Source organism: Mercenaria mercenaria, chromosome 10, assembly GCF_021730395.1.
Source record: "Mercenaria mercenaria strain notata chromosome 10, MADL_Memer_1, whole genome shotgun sequence".
NCBI lineage: Eukaryota > Metazoa > Mollusca > Bivalvia > Venerida > Veneridae > Mercenaria > Mercenaria mercenaria.
In genome coordinates this window covers 34,600,258-34,618,861 of record NC_069370.1, presented here as the reverse complement: position 1 = coordinate 34,618,861, position 18,604 = coordinate 34,600,258, and the positions used below count along the sequence as shown (strand labels likewise).

General features: G+C 34.5%; 1 protein-coding gene across 5 annotated transcripts in view; it reads right to left on the bottom strand.

The window, feature by feature from the left end:
* The window catches only part of LOC123559412 (uncharacterized), a 35,008-nt gene extending 18,209 nt beyond the window's left edge, over positions 1-16,799 (bottom strand). The window contains exons 1-4 of one of the 5 annotated variants that reach the window (XM_045351198.2): positions 16,424-16,799; positions 4,806-5,828; positions 4,212-4,250; positions 523-582 (exon numbers count right to left, since the gene is read on the bottom strand). In XM_045351198.2, the coding sequence (XP_045207133.2) occupies positions 523-582; positions 4,212-4,250; positions 4,806-5,817 (1,111 nt within the window). In that variant the 5' untranslated portion in view covers positions 5,818-5,828; positions 16,424-16,799. Of the gene's footprint in view, positions 1-522; positions 583-4,211; positions 4,251-4,805; positions 5,829-6,392; positions 6,622-6,697; positions 7,071-7,261; positions 7,370-9,844; positions 9,969-16,423 lie in introns of those variants that run through there. The other 4 variants (XM_045351203.2, XM_045351201.2, XM_045351199.2 and 1 more) reach the window with 4 other exon arrangements.
* Positions 16,800-18,604: the final 1,805 nt, after the last annotated feature.

Below are 18,604 nucleotides of genomic sequence, written 5' to 3'. Positions count from 1 at the left end.
CAAAACAAATTAGAAATAGGATCTTGTCTATTATATTTGAAACGAAAAATGGACTTAAAATTATGTGATATAAGAAAACAAAACAAATTAGAAATAGGATATTGTCTATTATATTAAAACGAAAGTTGGACCTAAAGTTATGTGATATAAGAAAAGAAAACAAATTAGAAGTAGAATCTTGTCTATTATATTTAGAACGAAAGCTGGACTTAAAATTATGTGAAACAAATTAGAAAACGGATCTTGTCTATTGTATTTAAAACGAAAGTTGGATTAAAAATCCATTTGATGGATATAAAAGAACAAGAAAATGTATCTTGCTTCAGATTGGGTATGTCTTTTCATTTTCAAATAGGTAACAGATACTGGTGCCATGGCAGGAGATCTCATCCAAGATAAACGGACAGCCATGCCCTAGTGACGGAATTCATCTTCCTGAAACCCATCAGGCTGAATGTTGAAGCATACTAATACTTAAAATGTACTCGGATATGAGATATTAGAAAAGAAATCTTTACTTACCGTCATGTCGTGTAAGTTGCCATGATGTGTCTTCTTTGCGAGACTGTTTCTTTGTGTTGGCTGCGAAATAATATATATACTTGTTTATAATAAAACAATTATGAAAACTGAAATAAGTTTGAAGAAGACTTTCAGTCTGACAACTGTAATTTATTCAGCATTATAAATAATGTTTTATGCACGATGTGGAACAACTGAGTTTAAATTAAAGGAGTAAGCATTGACTTGAAAATAAAAATGATTCTCTTTCTTTCACAAAATTAAATTTCACAACGATGTAAACATGTGATGAAATAAGTCAAATGACAAAGAATTATTATGTTATATTACAATAATTTTGGCAATGGTGTAAGAGTAAAATATTTTAGGAACTGTATTTATTTCGTTTGTTTGTCAAAGGATGCTGACATGTAAAAATATACACTGACAGTACATATTATGTACATTATAGCCTACATGGTAAAATTGTCACTAACAATAAAATCGTTACACGATATATTCCACTTTAGAATATGTACCATCTGCAAGAGTTGAGGTCTGAAGTAAAGATCGACTTGATAATCAATTAATTAATTTATAGAAGATAAGTTTCAGTACCTCCATAATAACAGTACTTAATCAAAGTACTGAGAGGACTGATGGGGGCAATGTTGCAGTTTCAAGACTTGATGTAACCCATTCATGACAGGGAAGTACATGCAGGCATTATGTAATGCACTTGTGTGTGGCAAGAAATGGAGTGGTCACAACTTTATTAACTTTGTGTTCAATACACTTCTATATTTTGTTCAAAAGGTAAAGATAAAAATCTAGTCTTGTTCAATAGCAGCTGTTCATCGACAAATAAAAACCTTTCATTGCCAGGTTTGATAAAATGAAAAAGATAAAGCTATACAATGTGTTTCAATTTCTTCAATACTTCTGTTTGCACTCTATGTTTTGACATCATGTGTTCTTGACAGTCTAACAGAAACAGGCAAAGTTTGTAACACTTTATGAAAGTTTGGAAAGAAAGTCCAAATATTCCAATATGGGAAAGTCTGAAGGAACAGGATTTCCTTGAACTGACACTGAAAAAATCTAGGCTGTGTTTTCTAATGTGTACAATACTTATCAATTAAAAAATTCAGGAATGTTTTTTGTTACAAATAAGTATCATTTTAATAAGGAGTCGTCATTAGTTAACACACAAACACCTGTAAAAAATATTTTTATAGATCTACCTTTTTCCATTCCAACTATTGCTAAAATTCAGTAACTTTTTTCTTAAAAACATACATGATATATGATGATATTATTATTCATATTGTTTGTTATGTTTGCTGATCAAAATAACATTGTCTTTTTCAATTTTAGGTTATTTAATGTACACCTGTATTTCAAAATATCAATATCATGATATAAGAAACACATTAAACACTATGAAAACCTACCGAACTGGCGTATACAGTTAGGTTCGAGTAAATTAGGATACGAAACGCCAGTGGAAAAAAAACAAGATTTCTGGTGGTTTTGCCTTCGAATATCACCATCAGAAACCATTTGCACTCTCAGATAGATGAAATACATTAAACTGGTAACATAAATGTATATCTGCAGGGATAATTACCAAGAAAATGAGGCCAAAATATAACGGGCACCTGTGGCAAGTTATCATCGCGGAGTGGTGGATTATCTCCCATAGTAAAAATTACTCGGTCTGAAAAATGATGAAATACGTATATGTACACGCAATTATAACAGTATTTAGCGCACTTTTTACGTTAAACGATAATTTTCCTGCAGATAATTACCAGTTTGATCAGCGTATATGGCTTTGTTTTTTTTTTAAATAAAAATGTGGGATTGAATTTTTTCTCCGGTCCTTTTTCAAGGATTTCCCGAACATTATAATTATGTTAAACACGTCATATACATAATGTTCTGATCTTTAGACTAAAGAATCGGGCACATGTTCAGTTTGGGAAATGCTGTACTCTTCCAGAATAAGTGCGTTTCTATTGGCCCTATTGTGAGGTCGGATTTCAGGAAAAACAAAAAAAAAAGTTTTTGCTTTGATATCATAGATATCAAGCGCACTATTTGTATTCATTTATCAATATTCTTCCAAATAATAAAGATGAATAGGCCGAAATGTAAATGGAATTTTTCAAAACCACTTACTTTCGGTTTTGTCGTGGCACCGGCGGCCTCTCTGCATACCATTTTTTTTTTTTTTTTTTTTTTTTTTTTTTTTTGATGCACAGGCAGGCTCTCTGCATTACGCACAGAGAGGCTCTAGGCTAATGACTATCTGGAAACAGTATAGCTTAATTAATTTGGTGTGTTTATCTGACTTTTTATAACTGCCAACCTGTTTATAGCAAAGAATCGCCGGTGCCGACGCAAGAAACCGCCGATAAAGCATATTTCGCAAAGAGTCCGCCAATATGGATATGCACCGTGCAATTGTGTATTAAATTTTAGTAACTATTTGAAATCAAATTCATTTTTATGCAACTTCTGCGGACAAGACAATTTGATTAACGATTTACAGCTGATTTCGAGATCAGAATATATAACTATACATAATAAACAATCACGAATAAGGACGGTCCGACCAAGTACATAAATATGCCTTTAAGCTTTAAAATGTTCTTAATAGTTGGTGTAAAACAGAAGTAATCTGTTCATAGTTGATTTTACGAATTCGAACAATGAGAGAAAAAATCTACTGACGATTATTAGATTAGATAATAATTACAAAAAATCAAACTGTCAAATTAATCACCCTCCCCCCACCCACCCCCTCCCCCAACCAAATAAGTCATAAATTCAAACTGACGAATAAGTAATGAATTTTTTCTACCTATTCTATTTCAAGTAAACCACTGTTTTTTTTTTATTTATTATTATAATTATTATTATCTTTTATAGTATTAATTTTTATAAATAACATATCTCTTGAAAATATTTTCTAAGACATGCGAAAAGTATTTCATTTCAGCACTCTATTTTCTGAAATAATATTTTAGAAATAACACCTGCACAGAAAAGATATTTTAACAGATTGTGAATCGGGATCTATAGGATGTTGCCGCATATTTATAGATTCGCCTACTGATAAACGGTACTGATCGCCGCAAACTGATAAAGTTGCTCCATAATACACATCCACAACAGTGTCGAGGCACGGTGATGAAAAAAATCAATAATCTATCGGCTTATCAGTGGCGTTGCAATTCCTTAGTAGTTGCTATTTTTACGCAGAATCATGAACACATTTTTTTTGAGCGTATTGAAACTAGTTACTGGATTTCAGAATAGGTCACATGATCAAAACAAGTGTCGGTTTCAGAATCGATCACGTAATCAAATCAAGCGTCTTTATTATTCTTACGCTTAAGAAGATCTATTATAATTTATATTTATAATGCAGTTTAGTTTTCTTCACATACTGTTGTTGATATAAAATGTGTAGATCTATTTAATCATATCTAGATGGAAAATATAATTGCAAAATGCAATATGAAAGTTATGTTTGGTAAATACTTCGGAACTTGTTTTCTGTGTGTTGTCAGTTTGGTCATAAGCTCGACCAGAAAATTGAAAGACGGTTTGTTAAATCTGGGGGCATTGCCCCCAAAAACAAAGAGGCACTACTTTTGCGCAGATTTAGCATATGTTAAAAATACTGTGTAATGATTTACCTTCAAACTGGGTCATTTTCCATGACACTGCATCTCGTGCTGAAAAAAATAATGACGTTCTTAGTTTATTTATTGATTTTAAAAAGATCGATATTTGTGTTCTAAATGTCAGGTTTTATGTTAACGTCAGCTAACAAGAAAAACATTTATGAGACCTTTATTAAAATGGTGTTTTTAAGCTAAAATTATACAGCCGATAGAAAATGCATAGCACCTTTAATAGAAATTAAACGAATATGTTTACTTCTAGTTTACAAATGTTTAAATTTACATACTGTGAAATCATTAATGTTTGTGGGGGACTAATTTTCGTGGATTTCGTGGTTGAGTCAATCCACGAAATTTGATCCCAACGAACACGTAAAATTCCCACTCATTTTATGTTCAGAAGTTGAAATCCACGAATTTTCGTCTCTACGAAATTGCCGTTTTGACCAAAACCACGAAATTTCATGCCCACGAAATTAAATGTTTTCACAGTATTTAAAATTTGTAAGTAGATCTGGTGCTCCCTTATACACAGTTTGAGAGTTGTATATATAGTTCCCTTCTTTTGCTAAGGATGGAGGACAAATCCTAATACATAAAACATACCCATTTTAATTGACATATCTTCAAGTACATCTGGCCGGTCTATTGCTAGTAAACAGTCTCTTAGATTCTTCAGAGTGGGTAGAGGTTCCACCTCGATTGTAAGCCATTTACTTAGCACCTCTCGAGTCTTTAACATAAATGATGAGCGAGATATATACTTTATGAAAATGTTTTCAAGACCGATCCATTCCGCCATTCCACGATAGTCTTTACATTTATCATCCGGTGAAAGAACGTCATTATCTACGTCTAGATGATAAGACATATATTCGATTGTACTGGGTTTTAAACAGTTTAGAGACACGTCAAACAAAATTGGTGGAATGTCAGTTAATGTGTCGAGTTGATCTTTTAATCTTTCTAATCTGTTTAGAACTTCTAACTGAATATTATTTTCAGACAGAGGTCCATTACTAGCTGTGTTCTCTTCAGATGACGATTGCGCTATCACTTCAACTGGATGTGATGCAACTGGCAGGCGTTCGCTTTCTTTTTGTTTTTCGTCGTCATCTTCCACATTCATTTGTTCTGTTGCATTAACAAGTTTTGTATTATTATCATCAGACACCATTACGTTAGTTGATTCACTCCTTATATTGTCTATGTCACCATTGTCACGGTTAGGAATGTTTGTTTCTTCTTTGTTATTATTCTCCGTTCTTGCAGTTTCAATTTCGGGATTGGCAACATTGTCAACCTCATTTTCATCTTCAGATTTACTATTTGTTTCAACAATTTCACTAATTGTTTCATCTGTACTCTCAACAGGTTCACGAACACTGTCTTGGCCACGATTCTTCCCATCTGATGCATTGTTATCTGATGCCATTTTATAATTCTTTTGAAAATTAGAGCTATTTACACATTGTTGAGATGCAGATTTGAGTGGATTATAAACAGTAACAGAATTAGGGTAATCGCGTTCAGCTTGGCATTCAGTTCCACGTGGGCTTAGTACAGGTGACTGGTCGGTTTCCGATTTGTCTGGATGGAACTTTTTCTCGCATCCCATACTTGGTCAACCTGAAAAGTATAAATAATATTCAAGTTTTATAACCTTTCATTGGCAATATGAAACATGAAAATAACGCTATACTTATGCTATGCATATATCGTGACGTGCGAAAATAACTTGTAAGCCATGTCTTCCTATCCTTTACATTTACGTTATTTTCATAATTTCATGTGTAATTTCTAAAAGTATTGTAGCATATGTATTTCTCAAAAGTGTACATTGTTTATTACTAACATAGAGTAATGCAACTAGTTCTCGTTTAAGATACTCTGTGTGCACTATTCAAAGGATAAAAACACAGAGCATACCTCAGTGTGAAATTTTTCACTAAGTAATAATCCCTAGAAATATTTCACACACTAATACTGATAGAACAGTTTTCATCGAGTAACATTCCCAGAACACTTTGTAATACTTCTCTAATAAAACTTACAGAATAATATTTCATGAATAATACCAACTATGTAATACTCCTTGAATATTAATCACAATGTAATACTTCTGAACAAAATGTACGGAGTAATATTCCTTGAACTGTACTCACTGAGAAATATTTCTTGATCAATACTTACTACGTAATACTCCTTGAATATCAATCACTATGTAATACTTCTGAACAAAATGTACGGAGTGATATTCCTTGAACTGTACTCACTGAGAAATATTTCTTGATCAATACTTATTACGTAATACTCCTTGAATATTAATCACTATGTAATACTTCTGAACAAAATGTACGGAGTGATATTCCTTGAACTGTACTCACTGAGAAATATTTCTTGATCAATACTTATTACGTAATACTCCTTGAATATTAATCACTATGTAATACTTCTGATCAAAATGTACGGGGTAATACTCATTGAAAAATACTTACTGAGTAAAATTCCTTGAAAAATATTCACTGAGAAGTACTCCTTGGTGAATGCATATCAAACTAATACTCCTTTATCAATACCTGAACTGAGAAATACTGCTTTAAAAATACTCCCAGAAGAATATTCACTGGATAATACCTCTGAACTATTTTCACTAAACAAGTATCACTGGTCATTGTTTACAGAATAATATACGCAATAAACAACGCTTACTTAGCTTGTAATGCTAACACAGTACTGGTCTAAAAAAGTAAAATAAGTTCTTACGCCTCCGCTTTTTATGTAACTAAAGTAAAACATATTCAGAACAGACATATACGTAAGAATACAAAATGAATCATTAATAACTTCCTTATGTTGATATGTCACCTTACCACCAACACAAGTGACAGTAGATACATGTATATAATTAAGTTGGAGTAATATAAGCCACTTTAAATATGGAAAATAAAACGGAAACGAATTATACTTGTCCTGGACGTCTAAATAGCCTGCACTAGTTTAAACAATAAGTGATACGATACGATACATGGCTGCACAAACATACCGGATACAACACTTACATGATTTGAAATCCAAGACTGAAATGGTATCAGCCATTATGGGTCACGCTGTACTGATTGATTGACTGATTGATTCATCTAATATTCAGCTATTTCCTAAAAATGTTTAAAACTCTTTTGAATAGTAGACTTTTTTTTCAAAGAAATTCGGAATTATATATGAAATACAGGCGTACTTGTTTTCGTACAAAATACGGAACTGTTGATCACATATTTTTTTTGAAAATATATGTTGACGAATAAGAAACTATACCGTTCATTTGTAGACTATAGAAAAGCGTTTGACTCAGTATACATAAATATAGCTTGTTTATGGACTCCATCCTAAAGGCAGTAAAATGCAGTGCTTGGAGTTATATTTAATATATACATTATAAATTGGAAGCAATCAATGTCTATCTGTCTATCTTCTTCATTAGCACTGGTGTTCGTCAAACTGAAGTTCTTTCCTCAATTAACGTTCTTTAAAAAATATTTCTCATGTTTTCATATTCACAGTCACAAGAAAGACTTTAAGAGGTGAAATTTGTTTCTATTGCTTTGTGCTGTACCTGTAACCATTAACGTTTTACGTCTAAAACTTTGACTTTAGAACGTTAAATATCCAGTCGGGGGCCTCCGTGGCCGAGTGGTTAAGGTCGCTGACTTCAAATCACTTGCCCCTCACCGATGTGGGTTCGAGCCTTACTCGGGGTGTTGAATTCTTCATATGAGGAAGCCAACCAGCTTGCTTACGCAAGGTCGATGGTTCTACCCAGGTGCCCGCTCGTGATGAAATAATGCACTGAGGGGCACCTGGGGTCTTCCTCCACCATCAAAGCTGGAAAGTCGCCATATGACCTATAATTGTGTCGGTGCGACGTTAAACCTAACCAAAAAAAAATCAGTCGGCCTTAACAATGATTAGAGCATATTCCTATTGCTAAACTTTTGCTGAGTCATCACTAGCCGCAGAATAAAGATTCCAGCAAATTTTCTCGCAATATATGCTAGAGCAAAATTTTAAAAAATTGCGTTTTAAAGTCAATGTTTCAGACATTAACGTTAGTGAACGGCCCGAGATAATACGGAATGTTTTGCAGAATCTGATTTTCAGTCGGCATATGTACGCAGTGTTTTCTTCGTTAGAATTTTGAAAACTTCGTGCAAATACAGCCAAAATAAAAGCTAGACGGAAATGTAGAATCACGCCTTCATTTCTTTTAATTCCACTTAGTAAATGCTAATGTTGACGTTGAAGAATTTGATTTCACGTACTGAAGAGTTTAGTTTGACAATAATGGTAAATTCAGGTACAAAAAAAATGTTGAACGTAGTGTTGATGTAAATTTTCACTGTCTACGTATTCAAGCATCATAAAATCAGCTCAGTCTAGATCCATATAAACATTCGTTTTCACAAAATTGAAATTCTTACTTATTAATGTGCATGCAATAAAAGTTTGAAAAAAATGCGTTGTAAATTTTCCACATCATGGACTTAATCTTTACAATTTATTTGATGACCTCTATTCTAAGACGTATATGAAATTCCTTTTTGGCCGTTCAATTATATCTGACTTTACGCAACACTGATTTATTAACTGAATTTTCAGCTGATTCCTTATTCTAGCTAGTATTTCTAAATTTTCGGTTTGGTTTAAGCAGTATATTCATTTCCATAAGGCGTAAAAATATTTGTTTGTTTCCGGTATCCCGACCTACCCTAAATTTTTCGCCCGGCCTTAAATGTTTTTATGGTTTTGGAGTTGTTGTTTTTTAACTTTTTAACAAAAAGTTCCAAAACTACACTTTTTTTGCTTTAAACATGGTTAGTGATGTAAGAAATCAACTTACTGATGCTCTAAATTAAGAAAATTACCGACCTACCTGTACCCTATTTTTTTCTAAGCATGTTACCGGAAACAAACAATTATTTTTTACGGCTGAAAAGACTTATTCACACTTTTTCGGGGTCTTTTATATCACAGTAAATCGAAAAAGGTCAGTGGAACAGGATTTAGGATTCGTTCTATCAACCCGGAAGTTGTGACTCACGAGAACGCCTACTCACATCGACTCCAACACAATTAAATATCATATACATATATATATAAATCAAGTAGGCACTGTTAGCAACATAACACATGGTGGATTTAAGTACGCCTTTTATATTCTCAACACAACTTTACTCAAAATATTTGAGCCGTGCCATGAGAAAACCAACATAGTGGGTTTGCGACCAGCATGGATCCAGACCAGCCTGCGCATCCGCGCAGTCTGGTCAGGCTCCATGCTGTTCGCTTTTAAAGCCTATTGGAATTGGAGAAACTGTTAGCGAACAGCATGGATCCTGACCAGACTGCGCGGATGCGCAGGCTGGTCTGGATCCATGCTGGTCGCACACCCACTATGTTGGTTTTCTCATGGCACGGCTCATATGTCAACGTTTCCAAGTGATGATCTAATTAAGTAAGGGGAAAACACAAGAGTAAAAATTTTCGCAAAATTTTGCGAAACACGGAATTTGAAAACAGATTGGAGTCACACTTTCTAAAAAAAATGTTAGCTGACATAAAAATTCAAACTTATTATAAAGGTTTACCTTTCAGAGACTGTGTTTGTATATAATACCAGTCGAGTTTACTTCCTAGTTACATTAATCAAATTGTATTAAAGCAAAACTTCCTCTTTCGGAATTACAAAAAGAAAAATCATATGAAACGATTTAAGTAGCTTGGCTGTTTTCTCAACAAGGAAAACACGATACTAAAGCAAGATATGCAATAGTCTTAAACTTTATATTCATACATCCAACATTTTGTGGCTAGCAAAAAAAGTGTACTTAAATGTAGTTAAATGCATTGGAGTTTGACTTAATTCAATAAGCTTATGGCGGAAGTCTGTCATGTTGACAATCTTAAAATAATGAGAGCAAAACATTGTTTACCAAGGATAAATGATGATATAACCTAATGCAGGAAACCAAGAAAGGAGTGGAAGGAATGTGAACTGAAAAAAGAAATCATTAACAAGAACTCGGACTTATCTTTTAAAGACGGAACTTCTCCTCGACAACATCCATTTTGCAAAGAAAAAAGTGAAAATGTTTTGAACAAGAATGAAAACAACGTTCAAAACTGTCTCGAAATAAAGTCATGTCAGAATATTTACCATAACAATAATGAATCTAATGGCACTGAAGAACCTATGCCATACAGAAACAAATCGAATTTTCAAAAGGTGTGTTTTGAGGGAGGAGAAATGTGCCGACCCATTACACACACATGTCGTATTCAAGGCTCATGAGTTAGGGTCGCCAAATGCGAATACCTGTGGTACAGAACCTATTACAGAAGTCCAGAATGACACTACAATTTATACATATATAAAAAACAAGGACAAATATCAAATTCTGTTCTCAGAAATGTTAATTGTTGTTGCAAACTGCCTTAGGCGCTTTCTCCTGATCTTGACGGTCTCATGTCCTTCTAAAAATGTATTGATACCACAAATGACATTTATCCTAGTGATACTTTTAAACCAACACGTAACCCATTAGAAGTCAAACACCATGATATAATTTCTGATGTTAATAGCAATAATATACATTTTTGGTGTAATCAAATAGAACTACATATCCTTCATATCAATGCTCAAGGACTGATGGACTCAGAGTACTTCTACATGAGTATCCATAATATATTGAGTTGAACGTTACTGGATAAATTTCTTCTGCCAATTAATTATAATTAAGTTATTGCAATATCATTCGTAAAACGATGGCCCTACCAATGGCGGCAGTTTTTTTAATTTGTTTAAAAACTATAACAAAAATAGTGAACTGTCTCAGCAAATAAGAATGAACTGTTTCAGCAAATTAGAATAGAGAAGGGAGGCCAGTATGCATAGTAATAATTTCAATAGACATTAAAGATTGCATTATATGAAATCGTCATAAAAAAAGCACATTTTTATTTATTATACTAGTAGGTCAATGTAACTATCTGAGGAAGTACGTTTTTAACTATCTTGCAGAACAACCATAGCAATTATTTGATGATTTCCACAACTGATCCAAATGATTCATTTATGGATATGTCCATACCTATAATTGATAGACATATTCCTTCTAGAACAAAGTGTGGAAGAATGTCTCAACAACAGTGAATGACTTCAGATATGTCTGATGGGTCAAGATGGTTAATTACAAAATATGGAGGCAAATAATTAAGTAACTTAAAATTTTGTCCAAAAGTATTTATTAAAATAAAACTATGATTTCCAATAAAAGCAATCCTAAGCAGTTATGTAAACGAATTCATGAAAATTTCTAAGTACAAACATCTTTTATAAATGTTATTGAGGGTAATTATGCACCTGATCTATATGTAACTGCCAAATATGAGCCGTGCCATGGGAAAACCAACATAGTGGGTATGCGACCAGCATGGATCCAGACCAGCCTGCGCATCCGCGCAGTCTGGTCAGGATCCATGCTGTTCGCTAATAGTTTCTCCAATTCCAATAGGCTTTAAAAGCGAACAGCATGGATCCTGACCAGACTGCGCGGATGCGCAGGCTGGTCTGGATCCATGCTGGTCGCATACCCACTATGTTGGTTTTCTCATGGCACGGCTCAATTATGTTAAACGAACAATTTTTCATTGGTCAATGAAAGGATATTCGTATCCGGAACTAGAGATCAATGATGCAAGGCACCAGGAGTTCAATTATAATTTATGTTACATAAGAGTTTGTCCTTAAACAACTCGATCCCTTGATATCACCAAATTTAAAGTATCTTTAAAATATATGTTTTGTATCCACAGTTCTTAGCAAAATATCTAATTCTAATTTCTTATTTCTTCGAGCCAATTCAACAAACCCTTTAAAGACAGTCAATGTTATTACTATACATAGGAAAGTTAATAAAAAAAAGTAGATAAGTAAAATATTTGTTTTCCTCCTATTTTGTCATTGTCTTTAGAAAGCAATGACACCCCTTACTTATGACAATGTCTAAACAGAAATTATCTATAAAATAAAAAAAATTGAAACTCCAGAGGTTGCTCAAAACGACTAAAATGAAAATGTTTGAAGCTCGGTTTGGCTGAGCATGTTCAAAGACATATAGATCAGGTTCTCGAGGAATAAGTTCTCACAGGATTAGGATTAGTTTGTGATTGGTTTACCACATTTGTTAATAATGAAACTGACGGAACTGTATATATTCGGATCTATCTAAAGCATTAGGCCTAGCTTATCAGTTTAAACTTTTGCAGAAGCTGAAGTTCTATGTACTAGGTGATTATTCCACATTTTTGTCAAAGCTATCAACATGCCTTTCACTTTTGGATTCATATCTGAATTTAGAACTGTTGTTACAGGTGATCCACGTTGCTGTTTTAGGTCCTATGGTGTATTTCATTTTCTTGATTGACCTTGAAGATAGGACAACAGATTCTTCGCACTGCACATCAAAGTTTTATACCATTGACTAGTACAAGGCTAGAACAAGTTTGGATTAAGAGTTACAACGTTATTTTTATAAGTATATGAGCCGTGCCATGAGAAAACCAACATAGTGGTTTTGCGACCAGCATGGATCCATACCAGCCTGCGCATCCGCGCAGTCTGGTCAGGATCCATGCTGTTCGCTAACAGTTTCTCCAATTCCAATAGGCTTTAAAAGCGAACAGCATGGAGCCTGACCAGACTGCGCGGATGCGCAGGCTGGTCTGGATCCATGCTGGTCGTACACCCACTATGTTGGTTTTCTCATGGCACGGCTCATATGTTCCAGGTTCAAATAAACTCAAAATAGGGACTAATCTCTCATGACCTTGACCTTTAGACAGGATGATGAATTCCTGCATACGCTTTATAGATACTTGTATAAAGTTATAAAGAGATGGAGTAAGACGTGCAATATGTTGATCCCCTACAGACTTACACCTTGGCGATGTAACAACGGAGTTCATGTACTGCACTCTGCAATACAGTGATACAATACTCAAGAAAGATTTAAACATACACGTTATCCGAAAAAGTTTTATAAAAGTGTTATGTCCAGGACAAGGAAGTAACCGGAAACGGACAGACAGACGGAGTGAATGCTAAAGGGATTCAACCAAAGGCGATGCTCTTATCATACGAAGTGTTTTATTGTTAACAATGATGTACAATATTGGTAAATTGGTATGTATGTATAGGATAGAAGCTATGAAATGAAATCTTAAGCATTGTTTACATTTCCATGCAACTCAGTATTTGGTCAGTCTCTTAATGAAGCTCTTCCTTGTAAAGAGTATGATATTTACTATGTATGTACACTCTACATAAATACAATAGGGTAACTTCGGTTGTGTATTTATCTGGGATGTTGTATTTGACTCGAATGGATTTTGAAAAACCTGTATTACCCGAGGCAAGCAAGTGCCGTCTGGTAAAATTACAACATCAGAGAATAAGTTACTATTGCAATGGCCGTTTTATTATAAATATGTCCATGAAATGAAATGTATTTTACAAAGAAATGAAACAGAACGTGACGTTACAGATGATATTTTAAGTCAGAGACCACCATCTCAAAAAAGTACAGGGAACTTACTGGGACTAAGGTAAGTGTATAGTCAATCATGTAAACAAGATTTTTTTGTCAAAATTAATTTTTTTACTGAATTTGCAGTATTTGTGTCACCACAATGGGGGGAAACCTATTGTTTTTGCCCTGTCCGTTTGTCTGTCCTTTCGTTTGTCCGTCCGTCACACTTCATTTCCGATCAATAACTGGAAAACCATTTGACCTAGAACCTTCAATCTTCATAGGGTGGCAGGGCTTATCGAGTAGACGATCCCTATTGTTTTGGGGTCACTCCATCAAAGATCAAGGTAACAGGGGCCTGAACATGGAAAACAATTTCCGATCATTAACGTGAGAACCACTCGACCCAGAATGTTGAAACTTCATAGGACGATTGTTCATGTAAAGTAAATGACCCCTATTGATTTTGGGGTCACTCTGTTAAAGTTCAAGGACACAAAAACATTTCCGATCAATAACTTGAGAATCACTTGACCCAGAATGTTGAAACTTCATAGGATGGTTGGACATGCAGAGTAGTTGACTCCTAGTGATTTTGGGGTCACTCTATTAAAGGTCAAGGACACAGCAGACAGAACATGGAACTCCATTTCCGGTCAGTAACTTGAGAGCCATTTGACCCAGAAACTTCAAACTTCATAGGATGGCAGAGCTTATAGAGTAGATGACCCCTATCAATTTTTGGGGGTCAAGGTCATTGGGGTTTGAACATGGAAAACCATTTCCGATCAATAACTTAAGAACCACTTGTCTCAGAATGATGAAACTTCATAGGTTGATTGGAAATGCAGAGTAGATGACCACTATTGATTTTGGGGTCACTCAGTCAAAGGTCAAGGCCACAGCGAACAGAACATGAAAATCCATTTCCAGTCAGTAACTTGAGAACCATTTGACCTAGAACCTTTAAACTTCAAATGGTTGCAGGACTTATACAGTAGATGACTCCTATATTTTTATAGGGGTCATCCGTCTGTTAAACTTCATTGTCGATCAATAACTGGAGAACCACCTGACCTTCTGACTTTAAACTTCATAGGGTGATAGGGCTTACAGAGAAGATGACCCCTATTGTTTTTGTGGTTACTATACCAAAGGTCAAGGTCACAGGGATCTGAACATGGAAAACTCGTTTCTGATCAATAACTTCAGAGCTACTTTCACAAAATGTTGAAACTCCATAGGATGATTGAACATTTAAAGTAGATTACCCCCTAATGTTTTTTTGGGGTCACTTGATCAAAGGTCAAGGTCACAGGGACAAGAACATGGAAAATGGTTTCCGATCAATAACTTGAGAACCATTTGACACAGAACCTTCAAACTTCATTGACCCAGAATGTTAAAACTTAATAGGATTATTGAACATGCAGAGTAGATGACCCCTACGGATTTTAGGGTCACTCGATCAAAGGTCAAGATCACAGGGGCCTGAACATGAAAAACCGTTTCCAATTCATAGCTTGAGAACAACTGGGTCCAGATGGGATGATTGGACATGCCAAGTAGATTATCCCGATTGCAGCCAACCTCCCCTATTGACTTCTTGCCTATACGACTAAGCAGAGGGGGAGACATGCGCTTTTCTACAGAAGTATCTTCTAGTTAATTATATATTTTGACAAAATTTGCAACATTGTATGTGTATTAAAACCAAGTTTTATCAAAAGAATTTCTCCCGCCATACCAACGATGTAAATAGGTGGTCATCTCATTCACACGAGAATTACTTAAAGTATCACTAGTCATTTGTTTTTCGTCATGTATTTTGTAGAACTAAGATAGTTCCAGAAAAAAAATGTGATTAGATATACATGTTTCGATTTATGGAAGGCCGTACGGACCATAATGTTATAAAGGAAGTATTTCCTTTAACTTTCACTGAAAATGTCATGACGTCATTTTCTTTACGCACATTGGATTAACGCGTTTAATTCACTTGACACAGATATATAAGTTACTGACCGAAAAGCGTAATAAAATGTTTAATGTCAGCATTACCATTACTTTGCAACGAGAATCTATCCGGCTCATTAATATTGTTTGAAGTATAGTCTTTTTTTACAGAATTTTTACAAGTATATCATTAATATTTATTCCTGCAGAGTGTAGAACATGATCTGTCTCTTACCCATCAGGGTAAGGCTGAACTTTTAAAGGAAAAAAAGTAGAAAAGCACTAATTTGATCAGCTATGAAGTAAAATTTCCAGCAGTCGCTACACTCCTTCCCGGCTCAAATTCTTATCACATTCAAATATTTACATTTACACTTTCTGCCCAACTATGTAAAGTGCATTTAAGATAGATTACGCGCATGTCAACGTTACTACGCTTAAGGCAAAACACGATTTCTTGAAAAATGGTAAACAATACTAAGTTAACATGTATATATATACAACAAGCAAATTTAAGGTCACTATCTTAAACTGATTCAATTTATGTGATTCTTAAACTGGAGTAATCAAACGTTGAAATGAGTATTAAACATTGATCGAAATGAATATTAAACATTGATAAACAGAAACTTTTTTCACTATTTTGATTATGCATGTATCAAAAGAGAAACTATGTCTTACCTGTAAAATTCTCCACATAATGTGACATATTAACATCATCGGTAAACCTGTGTCACACAAACTTTTGAGGGGAAATTCTTTATTGGTTAATACCCGGAAGTTTTGAACATGTTAAAAATAGGCTGTGACTAAATACAGAGTTGGTGCGCCCGTGATATATTACAGAATCCGGTATATACCGGATTAACTAAATTTGAACAAAAATACCTTAAATGTATATATTTTGTAACCATGGTGATTCTAACCCTAACCTTTAGTCAGTATATTGTGCACATTATACCCTAAATGCGTGCGGACATGCAAAAAAATGAGTATTTTTGCCGTGCGCTCCATTTGATAATAATTCCGCGCAAGCGCAGAACGGCTGCACCAACTCTGCAATGAGAAATATTCTTATATTGGTTGAAATCTAAAGGTAGCAGGGTACACTTTCGAATTTTGGCCCCCTTCAATATTTGTTATAAAGAGAACATCGTGATTTTGGATGTCTGTAAATTAAGGTGAGAGATAATGATTATTAATTCTTTAGAAAATTTATACAGCCGATACATGTAAAATTCTGATGTCAGTCGGAAAACTAACTGCTGGTAGCTTTGTATGATCAATGAGACTCCATTTCGCGGAAAAATTCAATTCACGGAAGGGTTCTGTGCTTGTTGATTGATACTCAGGAACATGTTTGTTATTTTCGAAAAAACGAGCTGGATGGGCCCCCATTCCGTTTATGTCCTGACGTTCAGTAAGGACTATTAAATTAAGAAATGCAATAAAATTGGACAATGTTCTTGCAGCGGGATCATTGTAGACTGTTCAAAAGGTGCAAAATTGATGATTTTGGCACGCTATTTTTCATGGATGATGTAAACCTTTCGCTTTGATAACGTTCTTTATTCTTGTATGAGAATCCTGATCTTGCCATTAATTAAAAGCACAAAACATGCACGCAATTTATAAAATAGCCACCCGAATTTTGCTCATAGGGGAAGTGCAACATTGCGACTCGCTACATGTAAGACCGTCCGTATATATGACTATTTCTTCATTTTATGCCAGTTTTAGGATAATTCTGCAAAATGAGGCGAGGCTTTGTACTCTGAAATATGTCTAGCTATGTATGACAGTTTTGTGAGCACTGACAGTTTTATACAGAATATTTAGATATTTTGAACCTTGATCGCGACACAGTTTGCTTGTCCCCCTTGGCAATGCATCTTATTTATTGTCAAGTTTTAACAATTGCATTAAGGTATGGTAAAATGAAGAAAAATGATAAATGAAAGAGTTTATCTTATACCCTTCTGTAAGAGGAGTGATTGTCTTATAATATATACTGACTTGCATAATGTTACTTCCCACTACGAGTGTAATATAACGTTCATTTCCTTGATGTTATGTCAATTTTTTGTTGCAGCTGTCCGAATGTATGTTATGTTCTCTTGGAAATGGATCTGTTTAAATTAAAATGAGAGGAGCGACATCGTAATGTCTTTCGATAGCGCGCGCATTAGTATTTAATGAATACTGTGTTGCCATTGAAACAAAATAACTGCCGTTTTCATTTAATGTTAAAATGCCAATAACAGTCCTATCTAGAAGTCAATTTTAAACATTCTTTCACTGCCTGATACAGTGAAAGAAGACCTGTTAACAGACAGAACTAACATTTAGGACAAGATAATTGTCCTTTCCTTTAAGTGTCTCATGTCTGTCGGATAGCTACCGTGCACCAGCATGTTGACCGAATAAAAACGCTATTTCTTTCAAACAAAAGTGTCCCAAATATGCGTTTAGCCATGTGATGTGTCGAGAAAAGTAATAAAGTTTATTTCTTTCTTTATACTGACACTGATATTTTCTCAGAAAACATTTTTCCTCTAGGCTCATCACAACAAAGAGATAAAAGATGCTGTTGTTGTTGCTGTTGTTGTTGTTATTTTTAGAAAATGCTACTTAAAGGATTTTATGACAGAGATATCTATTTTAAAGGACTCTAACGACTGATGCCAGTCTAGAATTTCGTTTTCTATGTATATTTATGATCGCAGTGATTTAATAGATCTAAGATTTTAGAAATGCCCACGGAAACTATTACGCATGTACTTTTTTGAATGCCCTCGCGAACCACTATTTTCAACTCACTCATGAAGATTGATACCTAAGCGCCTGTCGTCCGTCTTGCAT